Source organism: Aspergillus pseudonomiae (genome assembly GCF_009193645.1).
Source record: "Aspergillus pseudonomiae strain CBS 119388 unplaced genomic scaffold BDV37scaffold_36, whole genome shotgun sequence".
NCBI classification, from domain to species: Eukaryota; Fungi; Ascomycota; class Eurotiomycetes; order Eurotiales; family Aspergillaceae; genus Aspergillus; species Aspergillus pseudonomiae.
This window is the reverse complement of record NW_022476028.1, coordinates 150,878-171,515: the sequence shown is the minus strand read 5'-3', so window position 1 is coordinate 171,515 and position 20,638 is coordinate 150,878. Positions and strand designations below refer to the sequence as shown.

General features: G+C 48.0%; 4 protein-coding genes across 4 annotated transcripts; 2 read left to right on the top strand and 2 right to left on the bottom strand.

Moving 5' to 3' along the window:
• Window positions 1-732: 732 nt before the first annotated feature.
• BDV37DRAFT_271874 (mRNA export factor mex67) lies at window positions 733-6,372 on the bottom strand (the record flags this gene model as incomplete). The annotated part of the gene is made up of 6 exons (XM_032084784.1): window positions 733-1,434; window positions 1,503-3,298; window positions 3,374-3,456; window positions 3,778-3,779; window positions 4,243-5,769; window positions 5,947-6,372. 6 exons carry the CDS (start codon window positions 6,370-6,372, stop codon window positions 733-735), a joined length of 4,536 nt encoding a protein of 1,511 aa, XP_031941086.1.
• A 575-nt stretch (window positions 6,373-6,947) lies between these two features.
• On the top strand, window positions 6,948-8,923 carry BDV37DRAFT_249261 (retrograde cargo receptor ERV46). Its single transcript, XM_032082058.1, has 4 exons — window positions 6,948-7,025; window positions 7,143-7,440; window positions 7,509-7,689; window positions 7,754-8,923. The coding sequence occupies exons 2-4, from the start codon at window positions 7,248-7,250 to the stop codon at window positions 8,688-8,690; spliced, it is 1,311 nt and encodes a 436-aa protein (XP_031941085.1). The 5' UTR covers window positions 6,948-7,025; window positions 7,143-7,247; the 3' UTR covers window positions 8,691-8,923.
• Window positions 8,924-9,797: 874 nt separating this feature from the next.
• BDV37DRAFT_271872 (PH domain protein) lies at window positions 9,798-13,521 on the bottom strand (the record flags this gene model as incomplete). Its single annotated transcript, XM_032084783.1, has 4 exons — window positions 9,798-12,818; window positions 12,886-12,980; window positions 13,097-13,432; window positions 13,506-13,521. The coding sequence occupies 4 exons, from the start codon at window positions 13,519-13,521 to the stop codon at window positions 9,798-9,800; spliced, it is 3,468 nt and encodes a 1,155-aa protein (XP_031941084.1).
• A 5,366-nt stretch (window positions 13,522-18,887) lies between these two features.
• Window positions 18,888-20,528, top strand: BDV37DRAFT_294279 (uncharacterized protein; the record flags this gene model as incomplete). The annotated part of the gene is made up of 3 exons (XM_032089605.1): window positions 18,888-19,482; window positions 19,536-20,311; window positions 20,382-20,528. 3 exons carry the CDS (start codon window positions 18,888-18,890, stop codon window positions 20,526-20,528), a joined length of 1,518 nt encoding a protein of 505 aa, XP_031941083.1.
• Between the last annotated feature and the right edge of the window lie 110 nt (window positions 20,529-20,638).

Below are 20,638 nucleotides of genomic sequence, written 5' to 3'. Positions count from 1 at the left end.
CCATGCTTTAGATACATTTACGGCCAACCTTGACGGTTGGAAAAAATGAAACGAATCTCATGGTCAATTTCTTTTTATCATTCAACTAGATGTGGACGTAGACATACGGCCCACTATCTTCTTGAATTACCTAAGGTGAGCATCTACTTTCTTTAACTCTTCACTTTCTTTTCCTGGAACATCACTCCTTGGCGGATGATGATATTTTTTAACTCGTAGTCACTGTTGTGGCGTTGAAGATCAAAAACTAGCAACAACAAACACTCTAATTTTTTGCTGACCCGCCTCCCATCTATCTTCTTCATCTTACACAAACCTTTCAGCAATATAGATTGCTAACTGTGATTACAGATCATTCAGATACATGTGGTGTCGTAGTATGTGTCGAGTTGGATTCGTAGTACCACCCACGGTGTTTCTGCACGAGGCCCCGGTTTGGGGCTGGATTTTTTACTGTCTCAGATGAAATATACTGCTAGGTAAGAATCATGCAGGGATTATGGATCCTAATCCAGACACTTATATAGCATCATATGTTAAAAATGAAACCATGATCCAAGTATTCGGTATCATACATTGCACCTCACTATCCGTTGTAGCCACGCGTATAAAAACAGAGTATACCCCTGTTGTAGTGAAAAAAAAAAGTAAAGTGGTATACTTGAGACGCAAGAGACGCGCGAAACTATCTGACATGAAGAAGTGAATAAGCCTAATTAATTTAGCTTTGCTTCAGTTACCATCATCACCACTCCTCCCAAACCGACCACCGAATCCACCCAGGTCCCGACGGAAGAACTTTCCAATATTTTTCAGATTCTCGTTCAGGTTGCCTGCAGTAGCGCTCTCAGCGGTGCTTTGTAGTTGTGCGAACGGTCCAGGGGACACAGGGGTGGTGGATGTTGATCCTGGGGTACCGCCTGCGCCGGGATTTCCAGGAGTTCCGAATCGGTCCACACCGTCTTTGGCAGCTGAGATGATGGCAGAGCCTAGCATGGATGGATCGAAGCGGGTGGGGAGGTTAGAGGCGCCGATTGACGCTGCGGCGGTTCCGAGTCCCAGCCCTTGGTTTGAAGAGGAAGCGGGAGTGGTTTGATACGCTGTGAGGGTGGGATTGCTTTGCTGAAGGTTCGGGGCATGACGGTCTGATGCACGGTGGATCTGGAAGAGTTCCACGAGCTGGTTCTGCTCTTGTCGACTGCGGATTCCTTTGAGTTCGAGGATCTTGCGGAAGTTCGTGTTGCTGCTGTCCTTGATGTGGATCAAGTATGCTTGCACTAGAGCCTCTGGAGGCGATGGTTGGACTTGGAGGGTTTTGAGGAGAGTCTCGATTTTCATGAAGTTGTTGTTGACACGCTTAACGAAGGTTGTTGGAGCGGGAGCTGGTAGAAGAGACGAGAGGCCAGTTTTGAGGGTGTATGCGTCCAGGAGCATCTATTTAGAGTTATATGTTAATATCTTGTCCTGTGTTTTGGGATGCAAATCGAAGGGTGATGACTTACTTGCTCCGCCCCGGTCTCCGAGACTGGCTTGCACTGAAAGATATTCGAAACAAATACGTTTGATATCAGCTCCACGACATGGTCCGCGAAAGCTCGGGCGTACTGTTGTTTATGCAGCAATTGCAGAATCTCGGAGGACTTGGCGTTAAGCTTGGTCATGAGTTCACTGACGTACGTGCTCTGATCGCTAACACTCTCAAGCCGATTCCAGGGTGTATTGCGCATCTCTCGCCAGGAGGGCTCTAACTCGACCTCGACCATCCGCACAAGGCACCGAACAGCACCAGACGCAATGCCCATGAATGAATCTGCCTGGCTCTGCAGGTCAACCGATTGTTTCAAATTTTTGTCGAGCCTGCCTTTGATCTTTTCCTCTAGTTGATTGCAGGTGGTGTAGCAGTAATCTGCAGTGTTGAGAACTGAAATGAGGTCCTCCAGAGATGGCACCTTGGATGGAGTTGTGCCGGTGGGCCTCTCACTGATATAGTATAAGAGGACTTGCTGGGCATATTGATCGAGATACTTTGCGAAGACTTTGGCCAAGTCGGCAAGACTCCCACCTGTCGAGAGTTTTGCACATTGTTGTAGACAGAGCCTGTAGAACGTGAAGAGCTCCGTGGAGGATGCTATGACGATATTAGAATCGAACTCCTCATCTGGCGGCCTAATAGGTTGCTGTCGATACTTCGGTAAAAGGGTAGCCAACTGCTTATCTTGAGCTTCAACCCATACGCTTAGATAGGGCTCGAAGGCCTCTGAAATGGCCTGGCCAAAGACAGGTGCTTCAGCTGAGGTGAACGTGTCGGTGGACTGGCGGGATGGATTGACAAACCGCCGCTCCAAAGTATGCTCAAAATCCAGAGTCTCCTGCAAGCAAGAAAGTAATAGGTTGACGTCGATCGTCTGCCCATTCCGCACTGACCGGGAAAGAATGCCCTTGAAATCCTCTCGAGTTCCTTCACAAAATATGTTCGCCAAAATCTCATCAACCCTCCAAGACGTCGGCCATATCGCTGCGTATTCCTCATCGTAGATCTTCAATATACGACGGAACCATGAATACCTTCGCGAAATGTTGTCCAAGGACCCCGCCTCCTCGTTGTTCCTGAACACCTGTCGATACTCCCGTAGCTGGAAATTGCAATACCAGGTCACCAGCCTGGACTTCGCATGCTCCCCCAAAGCGTCCATTACGAGACAGCCCTCCGAAAGCACGACCCTCTTTTGACCCACTTCACCCTTAGCAAACGCCAGCTCAAAGTCTTCACAGACCTGCTCCAACAACTCTCGTTGTATATCTGCCACATTTCTACTAAGAAGAGCGATCTGATCAATGGATCGGTACGACTTGAAGTGCGCCATCAGCTGGATAACCGCCTGCAGTAATTGGGCACAGTCCCGGTACTGCCTTGTCTTACCGAGGGTACGGAGCTGATCGTATGCCGTCGTCAGCATCTGCAGCCTCTTTAGGGCTGTCATGGATTGCGTGAGGTTCTTCTTTGCATTGTCCAGCTGCTTGATATCCGCCGTCATCTCGGTGATGGCTAGCTCCGTCTTGGACGCGCGGTCGCGCACATCGTCAATCTTCTTGAATAACTCCGTCAAATCTGCTTGGGCAGCCTGTATGCGCTCGACGCTTTCCGCATTTGATGTGACTTGTTCCTCCACCAACGCGCCGATCTCGTCGTCCAGCTCATCTTCGTAGTCTAGGAGGGACTGGGAAACGTGGGAGACGGAGGACAGCGTGGAGGGGTGGGAGAAGATGGCATTTAGGTGGTCAATTGGATCGTAGTCCGCTATTGCATAATTAAACAAATGCTCGTATTAGCGGAAATCAATCGGCACGGGTTCGTCTGAGAAGTTCACCTCACCTGCGTCGAGGGGATCGAGATCCGCCGCTCCGTTGGAGGGCATGGAATTGGAGGAGGTGGTGGTGGTAGACATTCCATTAGTTCTCCAGTTTACACCCCGGGTACATGCTGTGTTTGGGATTTCCCGACCATCCACCAGTTCACTTAGGGTACGAGGGAGAGATTAGAGGATTAAACTAAAAATTACAGCAATAAAGGGCTGAGGACAAAAGTGGTCTTGCGGGAAGTTGGCGATCAAGTCCGGGAGGTTGTAACCGCCGAAAGTCAACTTTAGCGCAAATGCGGCTAATTTATTTATGGAGTAGGTATAAATAGTAAATACCAGTAGGTATAAGAAGCTTGACTTCGAGAGATTAGCTCCGCCGCCCTCCATGTCATATACCAATATTGAACCCTCCTTTTACCTCTAATTTTATTTATTCTTTTTTTTTTTTTTTTCTTCTACAGGAATTTGTGAAAGTTGTGTGCTGTTGTTCTGGCCCGTTAGAAGCAGACCCAGCAAGTGATATTGGTCTCACGGGGGTTATCAAATGGATCCCCCTCCCCTTTCTATCTATATGGACATGATCTTCGTCGTGTTTCGAGGTTCAATAAATGTGATATGGTGAAATCTTTCAAACAAGTCAGAGAACCCACAACCGTTCGCCTAAGCCATGCAAACACAAGAAATGCAGTAGAATAATAAATAGTTGAATAAGACTCCAAGCAAACACCACAGCCTCCTCCACTCAAAAATTTTGGGTATGTGAAAAATCAGATATGAACTAGACAGCTCCGGGCAGGAAAGCGTCTGGAGGTAGCTGTCCTTGAGCCTTTACACGGAATTAGTAAACCTCTACAGAAAATGATCAAGCGCCGGAAGGGCTTACCTTGAGCTCCTCAAAATTCTTCAAAGCAGCGTCCAAGTTCCAACCGTTGCCGGAAAGCGCCATTTCAGAGTATGGCAGGGTCATGCCCGTTTTAGCGATTATTTGCATGACCAATTGTTCTTGTTGCACCTGGGCATCTGGCTTGCCTGGTGCCGGCATACCGTAACCATCGGGAGTAGCCGTAGGAACAACCGGTGCTTGGACAGGAGGCTGTCCGGGTTGGGTGGGTTGGACAATTGGCTGCTCCAACATCCATGCTTCATGGCCCCCGTGAGCCCGTAGACAAAGAATATCATTGATCACCCTAATACCACCCATGCCTCCACCAGGTCCAAGGATAAATGTCCGGTCGAAGCTCCGAAGGTCAACCTTGGGTCCATTGATCTCTTCAAATTTTCCATGCACCATGATAAGAAGTCCACCCACGCCAGTCGCGCTCTGTCCCGAAGGATCAGGGAGCCCAGGGATGGGGAAACATTCAATTAGCCATTCTTCAGGGTGAGCTCCAATGTCGGGATGTCGTGTTTGAGGAAGGGTGTTCCACATGTCACGGATTTTGTCCGCACCGACAAAAGAACGAGACATCCTCGCAGGAAGATGATTGATCTTGAGCAGATTTCTACTCTTCTTGATGTAAGGATCCCAGGCCGCAGTCTCGGTTTGCTGGGCTCTTGGAGCAGTGGTATTGACATTCAGCGAGAACGTGGAATTGTTGTCGTATACACCGTTCAGAAGGTCAGTACGGTTGCTGTCATAACCAACAAAGAAGGCCTTGACAAAGTTTTCTCCAATTTGAGATTCGTCCTGGAAATGCGGCGCCTGAACAGGAATCGGTGTCTTCTTCTGCGCAGCCACTTCCTCCGCCGTCCGAACTTCTGTATTATTCAAAAATCGAAGTTTTGGGTACCACTTGAGCATGGTATCCTTGAAAGTAGGATCCGCGCTGAAAGGGGTACCAGAGAGGTCAAGAAACTCCAGATTTCGGAACTTCCACCTCCATCCAATCAAGGACTGAGAGTCTTTGAAGTTATTATTTGATAAATCAAGATTCTTCAAATCGGGGAATGACTGAGCCAATGTCGTGACGACCGTAATATTGGCGAGCTGATTGTCGGCAAGGCTGACACTCTCCACAGCTTCGCGTCGTGCTGTGGAGCTATCAAAATTCATCTCCCATACTTTCATCAACGCCGGGAAGAACTTGGATTCGGTCGATGTGCTATCGAAGATCCCCATTGCCAACAGGTCCGGGTCGCTGCCAAGCTTAGAGAGGTTGAGCAATTTCTGCTGTTGAAAATAGCGTTTGCTCAAGATCGCAGTCATCTTGGATTTGGTATCGGCGGTCGAGGGGGCGCCGCTGTTCCGCGACACTTCGGATAATATCGTTTGGCCCATTCCATTGGCAGACGCATCATATGTCTGAATCGTAAGGGGTGCTCCTGCAAAACTGAAACCATTCATTTTCAGCATCCTGTCCAACAACTCCGGCCGGATAGATACTATAAAGATATCGCCTTCAACCCGCGACTAGTGAACGTTAGTAAGGCGTAAGAGACCTTTTTACCGCCGTCATCCAGAGGAACAAACGCCAAAAACAGCCTGCGATCGTCGTTCTGGGGTACCACTCCTGTAAACGAGAACACACCGGAGAGGACGACGTTGCGAAATCATGTCGGTGACCGTCAGATCTGATGTTGAACATACCTTTGTGATCCTTGCGCGGGAGCCAGCTTTCGAGTCGGATGAGTTGAGTTTCTTTTCGAGAAAGGTGATTAGACTTTCAATACCACCGTCGCGGTTGGACGCTGCTTTGCTCTGTTTCCATCCTTGGACGCTGACTTGTTCCAGATTACTGCCTCGGCCACCTTGTCGGATGTTCGCCTGAGAACTTGTGTTACTCGAAATAGCCTTTTGGATAGCGTCGAGTGCCCTATCGCGGGTGTGGGTTCGTGGTCCAGTAGCGGCCGTGCGGCTAGAATCGCCGCGCGCCTTCTTTACACGGCCTTGAGTAGAGCCTGCGTCCATAGCCAAATCACCATCTCGATCGACTCTTTTTGCTGCACCTTTCTTGCGAATACCCCCGCGATCCGAACCGCCTGAGCGGCCTCGGGAGCCTTTTCCTCCTTTCATGTTGATCGCAGTGGTAATTATATTCGGAATGTGCGGAGAACGGTAGGTATTGAGGGTAGAGTAGTGGTTGGTATAGTTTTCTTTTTTTTTTTTCTCAGGCGGACCTAGCGCTGCGCGCCTGATATTCAGGTCGATCTAGTCGGCATGCAATAGAGAAGATAGTTAGATATAGGAAGAGAGGTAAAGTAGATATTGTAGATGGTGGTGTTCAATATAATGGAAGAAGTAGGATTAAGCCAAACCTCGCGGGTGAGGTCTTTTGAGGGACAGTATGAGGCAGAAGAAAGTCTAGCGGAAAAAGTGACGTGAATCAAAAGAGTCATATCACGTGAGAGTAGAAGAGGTGGATGCCTGCATATCCACGTGATAGCCTACCAGGCACCCATGCAGTGGAGCCACCAAAGTGGCCAATCAGAGACTGCAGTCTGGCCTTTGGCACACAATCGGTAATACATGATACCGATGCCGCCAACTGGGTGGAGTAAATTACGCTACCCGTGACGATTGCTGTTTCATTAAGTGTTTAGTTTCGTATTATATGCATGCAATCTATCATCAGGACAGCTTTGCCAAAAGTCAGGAACCGCAAGGGTAAGTCCAAGACTCTCTGCTTGTTACTGGCGGTCTCCTCGACCTTAGAACTCAACCAATTCGTAAGTCAGATCCCCTCTTTCTTAGTCAGTTATACTTTTGTTTGTAATAGACAAAGCACTCAATTGGGCTCGGGCCACCTTGTCCACTTTTAAGTACGGTTCTAATCTGTCCGATAGAGGTTGTTCCCCCGAGCGCTTACCTTTCCTTCAATTGATTTGAAGGAACTCACATTCCTTACGGCTATCGTAGCCTTTCCGCATGGTCGCTGAGCGATCGAAAAAATGGCTGCGAAATCGCGATTCACGAGGCTCGATGCTTTCGCCAAGACGGTTGAGGATGCTCGCATTCGCACCACCTCCGGCGGGATCATCACCATAGGCTCGCTACTGGTTATTCTATGGCTTGTGTGGGGAGAATGGGTGGACTACAGGCGGGTGGTGGTGCTCCCTGAGTTGGTAGTCGATAAGTCGAGAGGTAAGAGCTAAACAGACCATGGTGTTGGAGTGGGAGGCTGACCGAGTACTGCGCACTTCGCTGTTTAGGAGAGAAAATGGAGATCCATTTAAACATGACCTTTCCCCGGCTCCCGTGCGAGCTTCTTACTCTCGATGTAATGGATGTGTCTGGTGAGCAACAGACCGGCGTGGCACATGGAATCAACAAGGTACGCCTGAGTTCTCCTGCAGAGGGTGGCCACGTCCTTGATGTCAAGGCCCTGGAACTGTAAGTAAAATTTCTCTATCTCGCCCTTGAGACGAGTCGTTTGGCTTATAAACGTTCTATGCAGTCACTCGGAGCAAGAAGCGGCGAAGCATCTCGACCCTAACTACTGCGGCGACTGCGGCGGAGTCCCACAGCCTAACGGCGAGAAGCGATGCTGTAACACCTGTGAGGAGGTGCGAGAGGCTTATGCACAACAACAATGGGCTTTCGGAAAGGGCGAAAACATTGAACAATGTGAACGTGAGGGCTATGCGCAACGTCTGGATGCCCAACGCCGAGAGGGTTGCCGTCTTGAAGGTGTCCTCCGCGTGAACAAGGTGATCGGAAACTTCCATATCGCACCGGGCCGGAGTTTCACGAGTGGAAATGTCCATGTGCACGATCTTGAGAACTACTCCGAGCGTGACCTTCCCGACGCCGAGAAACACACCATGACCCATATCATCCATCAGCTTCGGTTTGGTCCCCAGTTGCCAGATGAGCTGTCGGATCGCTGGCAATGGACCGACCATCACCACACAAACCCGCTCGACAACACCCAGCAGGAGACTAACGATCCTGCATATAATTTTATGTACTTTGTCAAGGTCGTTTCCACTTCTTATTTGCCGCTGGGTTGGGATCCATTGTTCTCCTCAGCCGTCCACAGCGCCTACGAGGATACTCCACTGGGTACCCATGGTATTGCATATGGCTCCCAGAGCAGCATCGAAACACACCAGTACTCGGTGACCTCCCACAAGCGGTCTCTGATGGGCGGCGACGCTGGCGACGAGGGTCACAAGGAGCGTTTGCATGCTGCAAGTGGCATCCCTGGTGTTTTCTTCAACTACGATATCTCCCCCATGAAGGTTATTAACAAGGAGGCACGGCCCAAGACTTTCACTGGGTTCTTAACCGGTGTTTGCGCCATTATCGGCGGTACGCTTACTGTCGCGGCTGCCCTGGACCGTGGTCTATACGAGGGTGCTTTGAGAGTTAAGAAGATTCATTCGAATTAGAAGAGAGTGTCCACAGTGAGGCTCGACCTTCCCGAACCGAGAAGGGGTGGGGGGGGTAAAGAAGAAAAAAAAAGTTTTTTTCTTCGATACATATCTCTATAGAAATTATAAGAGCATGGAAACTTGGAGCAGAGAGCCCAGGAACAGGGGCGGTGGTTTCGAGGGAGGATTTTGACAGTCAAGGCGTTTGGGTACATGTGCATATTGTGATATACTTAGCAGCAAGTGTTTGGTGTTTGGCATCTTTGTATCTCAAGTCTTTCGGTGCTCCTCCTATGAATATTATCAATTCTGGAAGACTACATGGTATCTTTTACGGTTACCCAAGTTATCTCTAGGCCGAGTAAGCCCAACTAGGCCATTTTTCTTCCATATCTACGGAGTAGTTTGTACGAGTTCGATCGAGCTGAAAACCTTCCGGATCCTGAAATGGGGCAATAAGTTCCTCGGACTGAGTAAGTCGCTGATCTAAGGCGCCCGTTCGTTCATTATAACTACACGCATAAAGCAATGCTGTCCCGGAGGTCCAGTTCAAAGAGTTGGGTAAGAAGCATAAAAGAACTGCGGAGGATATATTCAGCAGAGATCCATCGTCTATCTGCATTGTGCTCGCTCAGCAAATGTTATACGCCCATATTTACATGCATATAGATGGCAAGAAGTAGAAAGAAGATGAAAAGGAAAAGAAAAGAAACGAAAAGAAAAGAGAGAGTGAGATCAGAAATAGAAATAGCAAAGATCCTTCCCAACAGGTGAACTTTCATCGCATGGGGAAAATCGCTAATAATTGACGAGCAATGACCGATTTGTCAACGAAGCAAGAACCCAAGCGCCAGACCCTTTCTCACAACTCCATTAAATGCACGATGCGACTGCTGTAAAAGACCGAATACAGGAACACAGCAACTCTTTTCCGAGCAGGAGGGAGATTTGAAAGTCTAGCTCTAGGACGCATCAAAAGGATAGGAAGAAAAACTCGAAGGGGTAACATAAAACAAAAAGAAATCAGCGATGGCTTTCAGGTGTGGTCAAAAAAGTACAAATGAGACGGTGTCAAAATGTTGATCCTAAATGGAAGATGCAGGGTGGAAAGTTAAATGAAAGAAATCAATAATGCATGGCGTTCGCATTGGCAAATTGACCAGATTGCTGGCCGAAGTATTGGCTTTGCTGATACGCCTGAGGTTGCGGGGTTTGAAGTTGCCCATACCAAGATTGGCGTCGGGGCTCCTCGGGTCGGTACGATTGATTGAGGGCATCCCAAGTGTGGCTCGCTGCTGGGATGTTATAAACACTATTCTGGGTACCACTTTGGATGCCATATGTGCTGCCTGGGGCTATCGGATGCTGCTGCCACTGTTGTTGACGCTGGGCAATAGCATGCTGCACCATGTGAGACGACATCCCCTCCATGATGCCCTTCTTCTCACGCTCCCGAGCATCAATAGCACCCACTAATCCCATTGGGTTAACCGGTTGTTGCGGCTTTTGGTTCCCACTGCTGAGATTGAAGAACGATGAACCTGTCATCCGAGCTACATGTTCCTGTTCTCGAGCAGAAAGGTGGGACGAGATATCATTATAGTTGATCATGCTATTGGCGCCGCGAGAACGGGGTCGCCCTTGGCTGTCTCTACCAATGCTCATTTGAGAATGTGATCGGTTGTGAGCCATCCAATCACCGGATACCGGCCGTGCCGGTGGGGTTGTTGCGGTCGTAGTAGAAGAAGTCCGATGATGTACATGGAGTGGTGGGCTGGGGGCTGCACGCTGCTGCACGAACTGCTCTGGTGTGAGACCAGGCGTGACGGGGCGCGCGGCGGCCATACCAGGCTGCCACAAGACACTTCGTCGATACTCATCCTGGCTTGGTGATCGTGAGTGACCACGGTCCATCTGAGAGTATCTTTGTCTTTCGGTAGATTCCGAGTCACTCCTCTGGTGACCGAGCTTCTTTAATGTATCGGAAGTAGTCGGACGCCCAGTCGTTGGCATGAGAGTCATCGTTGGACCGAAATCAACACTGGGGATATCAGGGTTATGTTTCTGCGATACCTGGTCGACGGAATAGTGAGCATCACCAATAACCAAATCCTTCCTCGGCTCCGTTCCAACGGTCTTCATTACGCCCATTCTCGGTCTGGGGATCGACTTAGTAGAACGTTTGCTGTAGACGGATCCACGTGTACTGGCGTAGTCTGGGGAGGTCGTGGATTCATCGTCATAAACGCTTTCGTCCTCCTGGTGACGCTCCTTAACAGGCGAAGGGAAAGACGGTTGGTAAGAGCTGACACGGTTCAGGGCCTCTTCGTCAACAGTATGGCGCAGATCATCAAAGCTAGGTTCAATGGGGCTTGATACGGTAGAGTCCTTGCATTGCTGGCCAGGAACTGGCTTTCTCCGGACGGATTTTGTTGTATCAATGTGAAGGTTGCTCTCATCTAACCTCTCTAGAGGAGGACCGAATACACTGGTCCTATGCTCTGGCGTTGGCGGGCCCTGTTCCTGTGGGCTAGCTCTCTTGTCACTCGATTCCGATAATAGGGAAGGGACACTTGGCATCTCAAACCCAGCGTTATAAGAATCGGTAGGAGTCGGAGTTTGAGGCTTTTGATTGTCAGTTTCTCTGATCTCCTGGCCGTCAAAGGACATGGCGCCGAGCAGATTCATCCGTCCTGAAGCGGCAGCAAGCTGCGCAAGGGTCGCGTTAGACATTCTGTTATTAGCCTTCCTCAGATCTGGCGACGGGTGCGGCCGTGCTGAGGGCATTTCGCCTGGTCCGTGGGTGAAAGCCGGAGGATTGGAGACAGGTGAGGGAGGAGAAGGCTCCTGGAAATGTTCTCGAATAGCTTCGGCTTCAGGAACAGTGTGAGAATCTACACGTTGTCTCCAGTCACTATCAGAGCTGCTCTGATCATTGAACTCGTTGGTACTAGGACGCTCGTTCCCAGCCTGTATTAAGTCACGCGCCGAAGAAGACGGAGAGCTCTCGACTATAGAAGCCTGCGCCTGCTTTCTGATAGCCGACAGCCCAGCTGTATCTGAAGCACCCCGTGCATGATAGCTTGGCGAGAAATCTGCACCATCAGGCTCCTCTTGAACTATCGCATCGGTGGACTGATTGTAGCCAAGTTCGCTCTCCGGGAAGGTCTCGTTTCGGCGAAGTCCAGCGTGAACATTGCTGTGGCGACTTGGAAGACTTGCTCGAAAACGTGGTTTGCTGGATATGCTGCTTGTTCTGCTACCAGCAGCTGCCATGCGACGTGCGGTCGCCTCCTTTAGCTGCTTCCTCCATTCTGCCTCACTCCAATTCTGGCTACCCGCCGTTTGCATCAAATTAGTGATGTCCAAGATGTCCAGATAGCCATAACGCCGTTGTTTCGGGAACGCGAACATAATGCTCTTAATGTGATTCGTAGCGGCAATTAGACGGGTAGGGCGTCCATAAAGGTTGAAAGTGTCGAAAGTGGGCATCAGGAACCGTATCATCGTTTCGAAACCAGGCACGGCTGGATGTGACTCTGGCATAACGAAAACAAACCCTTCCGAACTTGACTGTTGCTGAGAATGAATTGTGACATTTCCCTCGATCTTTACTAGGGTGGATTGGTCAATCAGCGCCTCGGACTGAGGATATATAGCGTAAGCACTGTAGGCATCGGTGATTGTTGCAATTGGCTTCGCTTTCTTTGTTTTCTTCGTCTCATAGAACATAATATTTCCTGTGACCAGTTTAGGTGCCCGGTCATAGGCTGACTTTTTCTTGAGGGACTTCTGCGCTTTTTGGAATTCTTTTTCATTTGGAGGGGTGATAACAAACCAGCACCGCCTCCAAGGCGTCCCCGCCCCGAATCTCACACGAGCCCAATCCTCATGCTTGAAGCGATTGCGTTCGAGAATGGTGCGGATGCCGTTGAGACCCTTCCCTTTTCCTGCAATGATTGCGCCAGTGTATGCCTCGTACAGTGACGTATGTTCAAACAAGGATAAGCGGATGGCTGAAGTCCATTGTACCAGAGAATGGAAGGAGTTAAAGTGCAGGAGGTATCGATTTTGACCCGCTGAGCAGATACTTAGAACGTTCTTCACTGTCGGCGTCTCTGAGTTCCGTGTAGGTAGCGTCTCGATCTACGGTGCCGCAAAATCAGTAAAGGGGAAATCCCAAGGTTATGTTCTGGGGATATTGCAGACTCACCACTTTGATGGACGCATCCGCCAGGTTAATAAAAGTGGGAGGGCCTTCTTTTTCACCCGCTGCGTCCAGCGCAGCGGCATCCCATAGCGAAAGAGCTGTCCCGATAAGTTGTGCATAGCATTCTACCCACTGTCGATCAGAACATGGTCGGCCATCTGCGCATAATTAATTAGCCGCGATTCTAATCCACCGATATTTCCCGGAAACTCACGGTTATCCAAATCATTCAATTTCAGAAAATAACCTTCATGGTACAGCTTGTTCGCATGACTGTTGAGGAAAGTGAAGATTGGCTGGAGCTCTGGAGGGGTATCTTGGGAGATTTCTATGAACGGAGGATCATGTGAGAAGATCGTTGACGCAGGCCGCGATATCCGGCGGTCGTTCGACGACAGTCCTGTTGGTGAAGCATCTTGAGGGGAGGGTGTATCTGTATCCACTCTTGACGGAGGTGTGTTCCCTGCGACTGAAGCTGAGAATGCCCGATGACGTTGTTCAGGACGATCTTTGCGGGACGAGCCACCAAATGCCGATATGAACGATAGTACTGATAACGCAAGGGGCGTTAACCGTTGCCGTTCGCATTCCTGAAAAGGAGGGACTAGGGACTATTAACTCACCACGCGAGCGAACCATATTGTTGAAATGTAATGTATGAATAGAAGCGCAAGTAGAAAAACTACTACCTTCCACGTCGTCCTGATATCAAATTTGGCGCACGATAAACAGGTAACGTGGCTGGACGACGACACTGAGCCGAGTCGTCTTTAGATCAGGTGGACAGAACAAAAGGAAAAGGGACTAGTATGGACAACGACGTTGTCGGTGAACCCGAATCTCCCGCACGGAGATAACGTTCAAATATCAGGGCCCCCCGACACTGCTTGCGAGTTAGGTATGAGAGACAGCCTCCATGAGGTTTCCTTGGAAACTTCCACAAAAGCGAATGACGATAAGCCGCAGACAAAGAACTGGGGATGGTGACGAGTGAGGAGCGTAAGGTGTCGGACTGCAAGCGCCTGACTATAGTCACTTGAACACTGGGATGTCTCAGTTTTCTGTTGGCCAGCGGAAGGTAGCGGGTAGAGGAGAAGAAGAGATGGATGACTGGAATCGATGATAGTGATGTAAGTATGTAAAGGAAAGGAGGCAAGCGAGAGACAGGAATCGAAAGTAACGAGGGAAGAGAACAACGGACCAGAAACTGACAAGAGGAGAGAGAGGAATAGAAAGAAATGATGATACCTTTCTCCTACAAACTGACCCAAACGGAACCAAAGAAACGTGGGTCTGGAGGTGAGCGTGTAACACAATTACCAATGGGTCTTGAATTGGAACAGAAGAACCCTTTGTTTCGTTACCGGGCCTGTTCTTTTGAATGCAATGCAATCAACGAGTCAGTGGTGAACAGATCAGAACTTGTTCATGATTTACGTCAATGGGGGAGGGAATTCAAGATTAAAGATCAGTTGCCAGGATTCTAGGAATTTCTCAAAGAAAAAGAGCGACGGAGGCAAGAAAGTACTTACTACATGTACCTACATCCATTGGCAGCCTGCATGAATGTACAGAGTACCACTTTCGATTTGCTAATACATGGAATTTACCGTACCGGAGTGGTTCTAGGCTCAGTCCCCGCTAAACATTTATTTTATTCTATTTTTTATTTTATGTTATTTTAATAGATTGGGTAGCCCGAAAGGTCGCGGCTGGCGTCATCGCATGTGTGGCTGTTTTCTCAACATAAAAAAATGAAAAAAGATTTTAAGATCCGACAGGGAAAAAGTAGAAAATAGAGAAAAATAAAAAAAATAAAAAAAAAGAAAGGCGTATCATCCCTGCTGGTCTTCCCCGAATTGATCAAACAAGATCGGCGTGGATCAGAGAAGGCTGCATATCCCACCTATTTCATAGGAGGCTTTCTGTTTTCTCTTTTCTTTTTTCGATCTCTCCTTTCAGTTTCAGGTTAGCATGCACACATACAAAAATAAAAAATAAAATAAAATAAAACCCAATGAATACCGAGGGTCCACGGCGACTATCAATACAATTTAGACTACTTCACCCAATGAGATATACACCTACAGAGGTGTAACTCCTATCCCCGAATCTCAAACGGTATGTGTATCCTGGACCAACTGCCCAACCCCCCCGGGGTTTTGTCGCCATTGACCCGGGCCTATAGAATCCAAATTGAGTACTCGGAGAAATGCAAAAATCGCTCTTGCAACCCAAATATAGTAACTTAAGACCTGCATGTCTTACTACATGACTACTACTTTGTACCAGTACAGATACGGGCGCCTGTTCCGTCCTTTCTTTACCTTACCACATTACTCAGTCTTCGCCCTTCTAGAGGCGAGGAGGAGAAACGGCGTAGGCTTGGCTGCCAAGATTGGTTTGGCCACCCAACATCTACTAGTAGTTAAGTAGTATCGAGGATTCCCCTTTCTCATTAGTAGTCTGTGCACCTGGCTTGGATGGAATGGGGTAACCCGGGTGGCCTGGTAAATTTGCTTGTCCTCGGTAAGGGTTGTGTATCCAGTCTCTTCCAATGTTATTGCCCAAGTGAATAATATATGGAACACCCGCACTGCCACATCCCTTCTGTGCCACAACATGAAGTGCTTTGGAGGTTGCATTCCCATCAAACTAATATGGCACTATGCAGCGCTATTTATATTAAGTAGAGACTAAAACTATTGTATTCAACCCCCCCTCCCCTTTTGACAGCCTCCTTTTAACCCCTTTACTCCGAGTGGCAATTGAATTTCAACTTGCAGAACAGTCAGGAGAATGGGTGTGGCACATAAAAAGGCCCGTATCTAAATAAGGTACCCGGCCGCATCCACGGATAGCTTGTTCAATGCCATCGAAACATTACCTTTCCTCTGTACTCCGTACATTGAATAACATATATTCAATTTCAATGACAAGCGGTAAATCCATGTCTCTCCAAGAGGTAACCATTTTGCTCAATTAGATATTTCCGACCGTATGTATGTTTGTACTTTTACCGTAAGTATTATCGTAAGAGAGTTCTCTCCGGCCGACAAGACGGCACAGAGTACAACGTGCTGGCAGCGCACTGTGGCAACTTGCAACGACGACATAAAGTATGAGGTCCACTGTCCTGGGAATCTGCTACGCCTAAGTTAAACCTGCGGACCGGCCGGGATGGAATGTCGGCCTTGACGCGCACTCCGGCCAGCGATCGTTGCTCAAAAGGATCATCTCGATGCAGATATGACCTCAGCAAGTGGAGGAGCTGATTCCCACGACCTTGGTTGACCGCACTTCATGCTCTCCACGTAATGTTGCTTTCTTTTCACCTCGTAACCTTCTAATGTATTGCATTTTTTTTTTTTTGTTTCGCTTTTCCTTCCTGCTTGGCTACCAGGTTCCAGTCTCGTAATCCTTGGCCGACGATTGCATGTTCCGTTTGTCTGATCGTACATAGTGGAGACATCAATCTCTTAAGGTTGTTCTCTCCATAATACCCCGCCCCAGCCACCAACAAAAAAAGAAAATCGTAGTGGCTTTCGCGCATGATAGACAAAGCTTCAGGCGAGATATACTTAGTAGATCCATTTTAAGCTACTCACATTAAACTCAAGCCAATTGGAGGTTTCAAGACCCTTTCCCCATTGACAGTTCATCAATTGCGCAATTCCAATCGTAAACTACCCTAGTATGTAAAGTCTCTCACCGTCGATGACGATCAGATAAGCGAGATGTTGCTCCTCTCCCCAGTTTCGTTGATGAGATCCATTGAACCGACGCCGAGAAAAACGTCAAGCGACCCAGTATGCAAAAGCAACAGCCTTACGTACCCCCAAGCAAGATTGGTCACGACGTATCCTGTGGCCCTGGGGATCCACGTGCTTCTCAACGGGGTCGCTGTACAGTGTACATACTACGTACTATGTACTACTAGTAGTAGTAGAGATACATGCATGTTACACGTACTTCCCTCAGACCCAATTGCGATGTATTCCTGGACTGCCCCAGAATGACAGCGCGTAGTACTTCAAAATCTGTCTCAGATTTATATCATATCGTTTTATTGGTACTCTAAGGGCTCCATATTCATATACTACCTACGTATCACACGGCTGGCTATGACTTGCTCTTCCTGAGCCTTTGGAATCTCGTGGTTGGGTGAATAGCCCACATTCCATGTTGTGAGACTGCACTTGCCTATCAAGGCCCGAATCATTGGGTCTTAGATCTTGAGGCATCCGGGCCATCGTACTTTTTTTAGTACAATGTTCTATTATATGTGGCTGTTTACCTTGGTGGTATTGTATAGGGAAAATCTCGTTGTGTACGTCCTACGTAATCTCCCTCATAAAGCACTGCTCTGCGACACCACGAAGAGCCACAAAGTTCAAAAAACAACAAACGTCTCTATTCTTCTTATCAGTGAGACCTATGACAGATGATCGGAATCTAATATACTCCATTACACCCTTGCGACAATATCTCTCCTTGGTATTTATAGAGTATATCACTGTTGAGCACTGACATGATCATAAAACCAATATATTTCATTTAACGAGGAAATTAAACCAGAACCTCGAACCTAATACGCCGCACCACCTAGCAACTCCTGCTATCAGAAAGTTCGGACCTGTTCAGTTTTCAAACCCACATCGTTCTTCAATGACAGGTGATATATCACATCCGAATGATCATCATCGGGGAAAGAGTTCTATATGTCTGTTCTCTACTCCGTGTATCGAGTGGCTACCCCTCTGTGCTGCGTGAGCGCAAAACCAACATCAACTTCCAAGACAGGTGGTCGGATTCGACCAAGGGTGAAAAGTAACCGAAAGAGCCTGATCCTAAATATTGTAGAATTCCACCGTGTGGAGCCTTTCCCATCATTGACATTCCTTAGGAGTGCACGGTGTTTATCACAACTGTTCCATTCATGATTACCAAGAAACTAAGATCATCGACAAGTCGAATCTGCAAACTGTTCGTCATTATACTTAAATCGAAAGTACAATTTATTGGCAGCATAGCTGTGAGTCAAAGGTAATTTTAGGTCAGATTAGAAGTGTAAGACAATAGAAGATCAGTCATATTGCTGAAATTGTGGCTTTTGGAAATAAATATCACATCTAAACTACATAAGACGAGAGGAAAACACTACCCTGATGGGGTGAAAAGTGTATTCTAGGAAGCGATCAAAATTTATATACTTTTAGTCCTTTATTCTTGATAATGATATTGCACTAGAAATATACTACTATGTTATTCGAGGTTGGATAACTAGATATTCATAAACTCGCCGCTGATCTTGTTAGACCACAAAACACCAGGATAGTATGGCTTGCCCTGATAGTGAGTAAAATTCCCACTGTATTTCGTTACAAAAAAAGGCCCCAGGTATTGGAATCAGTAGAATAGACGAAGAGAAGTTATCTCCTATCACCACTACTAGTATGTACTGGTGATTATAAGAGAGGACTTATGAGAGAAGATTCTATTTCTCTGTTATCAATCACCATATCAAACATATGTGTTATTTTGCTACTTAGGTTATTCAATTTCTGGAAGAAACCTTCCAGCGACTTGTCATTGTGGGAACCTTACAGTGAGGGTATGATATTATTTACACGCTGTTACTGCCTTATCCTAAAATCTCAGGCTCTAATGAATTCACTGGATTCTTTCCCATTCACTTCATAGACCCCTCATTCTCTCAGTCGTGTTGACCTTGTTTGTTTTCCATTAAGCTCTTCATCTCCTCTTACATAGTTATATGGCACACACATGCCTCTTCATTAACCTTACCCAAGAATGCTCATAACAATCTCGACTCACTATCTAGGTAAGCCCTGAGAACTCTGTCTAGTATCTCTAGTACTGACCTATGCTTACTGGTTCCATGGGCTCTCCTGCTCTTTGAATAGTTCCTATTAAAGCATAGTTTAGCCTGGTACTTTGAGACCTGAAGTCAATTTCCATCGAGTATTTATCGGGGATGCAACATGGAGCTGTTCAGGCTTTGCCCTACGCCCCGTCCGGAGCATTCTGAAGAGGATGGCCTTGCTTTGGCGATTGACATTCCGTTGAATACCCAGGGTTCTGGACTGTTGGACGAGAAAGCAAAAGAGATCACCGTCATCGAAAAAAAGAGAGTGGAAGATTTGATGCAGCAGTTCACCAAAGGCTTCGACCCCGGCTCCTTTCCCAAAGAGGTCATGGACAGTCTTCCCCTGTTGTCTGACAATCCTTTCCCCGGATCGTATGCTCACTTATCTATCATCCTGCTCGAGAATTGTGGCAAGATGCAGGGAATCCAGGCAAATTTGGAGAATTGGCTTCGTGAGCGTTACAAACGCTGGGCGATTACTTATCCAGATAATACCAGTATCACGGATGAGACATTCTTCGGTGCCGAGTTCGAGATGCTCAGAAAATTATTGGCACCTTTGCGTGGAGAGGATGCTACGCATGTCTACTGGATGAATTCCAGGTATCCTCATGTTGTGAAGGTCTGCCAGCAACTTGAGGCATCTGTGAAAGTCATTGAGGAATTCAAGCAAGACATTCTCCAGGCAATCAAGTCAAAAGACGAGCACAGTAAGGAATTAAACCCCTCCAAGCTCAGAGCATCAAGCTGATAGACCGCTTAGAGACCATTTACAATCCTCTTCCGGTATCCCAGGCCCGAGCAGCAATGATGAGCATGAGGGACATTCGACTCCGCGCGTGCAAGGCTTCTCTGAGCTGGGACGGCTTTTCAGAGTCTGATATCGAGCTTACCGTATTTCATCAATACTACAAAAACCACTTGGCCAGGTCGGACCCAGCAAAAGCGCGCGCATCTGGCTGGCTGCCACCATCGTCGCCGAAAATCCCTCGCGCCTCTGCCGAAGAAGCGGAACCGGGTGATTTGGCTCATTGGCCATCTAAGGATTCCAACAATGTGTCTCTCAACCTGATGCTCAAAACGGCGTTGTGGCTGAGCGTGGCAAGAGGATTGGCTGCCGTACATCTCTTCTGCGATATCGCCAGACACTTCACCATCCACGAACCTTCTGCAAGGGCCAATGACAGTTACATTTCTTACTTGCAGCATCTTACTCAGATCAGGATCTCGGTAGATGGGGTTCGATCACGTCGCTCTACACCTTTCCCCTACCGTGACGAGGCCTTATCCCGCTGCAACCCGGACTACTTTGGTGATGTGTGGCGATCCAACCAGAGTTTGACAGCCGACCTTGTCGGAAACGTGTCTTTCTATAAAGGACCTGATGAGAACTTCAAGCTGTCAGAAGCCCCGCGTCCCCGTTGCTCTTTTCGTAAAGAGATGCGCACACTCGAACAAACTGTTGCGATCCAGGGAAGCTTGGCTGGGACTTCGTTTCCTACGCGTGTTCGCCCAAGGCAGGTCCCCGGAGGTGAGCAGGTAAGGTACTCTCGTGATAACTTTCCCTCGGATCAGAATAGCCTAACTGACCTCCACCTCTTCTGACTAGAAGGACAGGATTGAGGCTCCCCAGCCAACACGCCTTCCAGCCACAGTCCCTGCCCTAACCCGAGCAATAGAACAGACCACCTTGGCAGATGCTCATGAACGCCGTGTCGGCAAGCAGGCTTCATCAATGCACAGCAAGCAGCCCTAGGAAATAGGACAGGATTGATATGGTTATTGCACATCACGGTCCCGCTACCTTTGAAACGAACAAAAAAAAAACTTTTGGAAAATACCCAGCCTCTCGAGCTAGGCTTTTTT

Coding starts and splice junctions, on each gene's coding strand:
- BDV37DRAFT_249261 (XM_032082058.1), top strand. CDS start 7,248: ATGGCTGCGAAATCGCGATTCACGAGGCTCGATGCTTTCGCCAAGACG. Junction 7,441..7,508: donor GGTAGTCGATAAGTCGAGAG/GTAAGAGCTAAA, acceptor TTCGCTGTTTAG/GAGAGAAAATGGAGATCCAT. Junction 7,690..7,753: donor GATGTCAAGGCCCTGGAACT/GTAAGTAAAATT, acceptor CGTTCTATGCAG/TCACTCGGAGCAAGAAGCGG.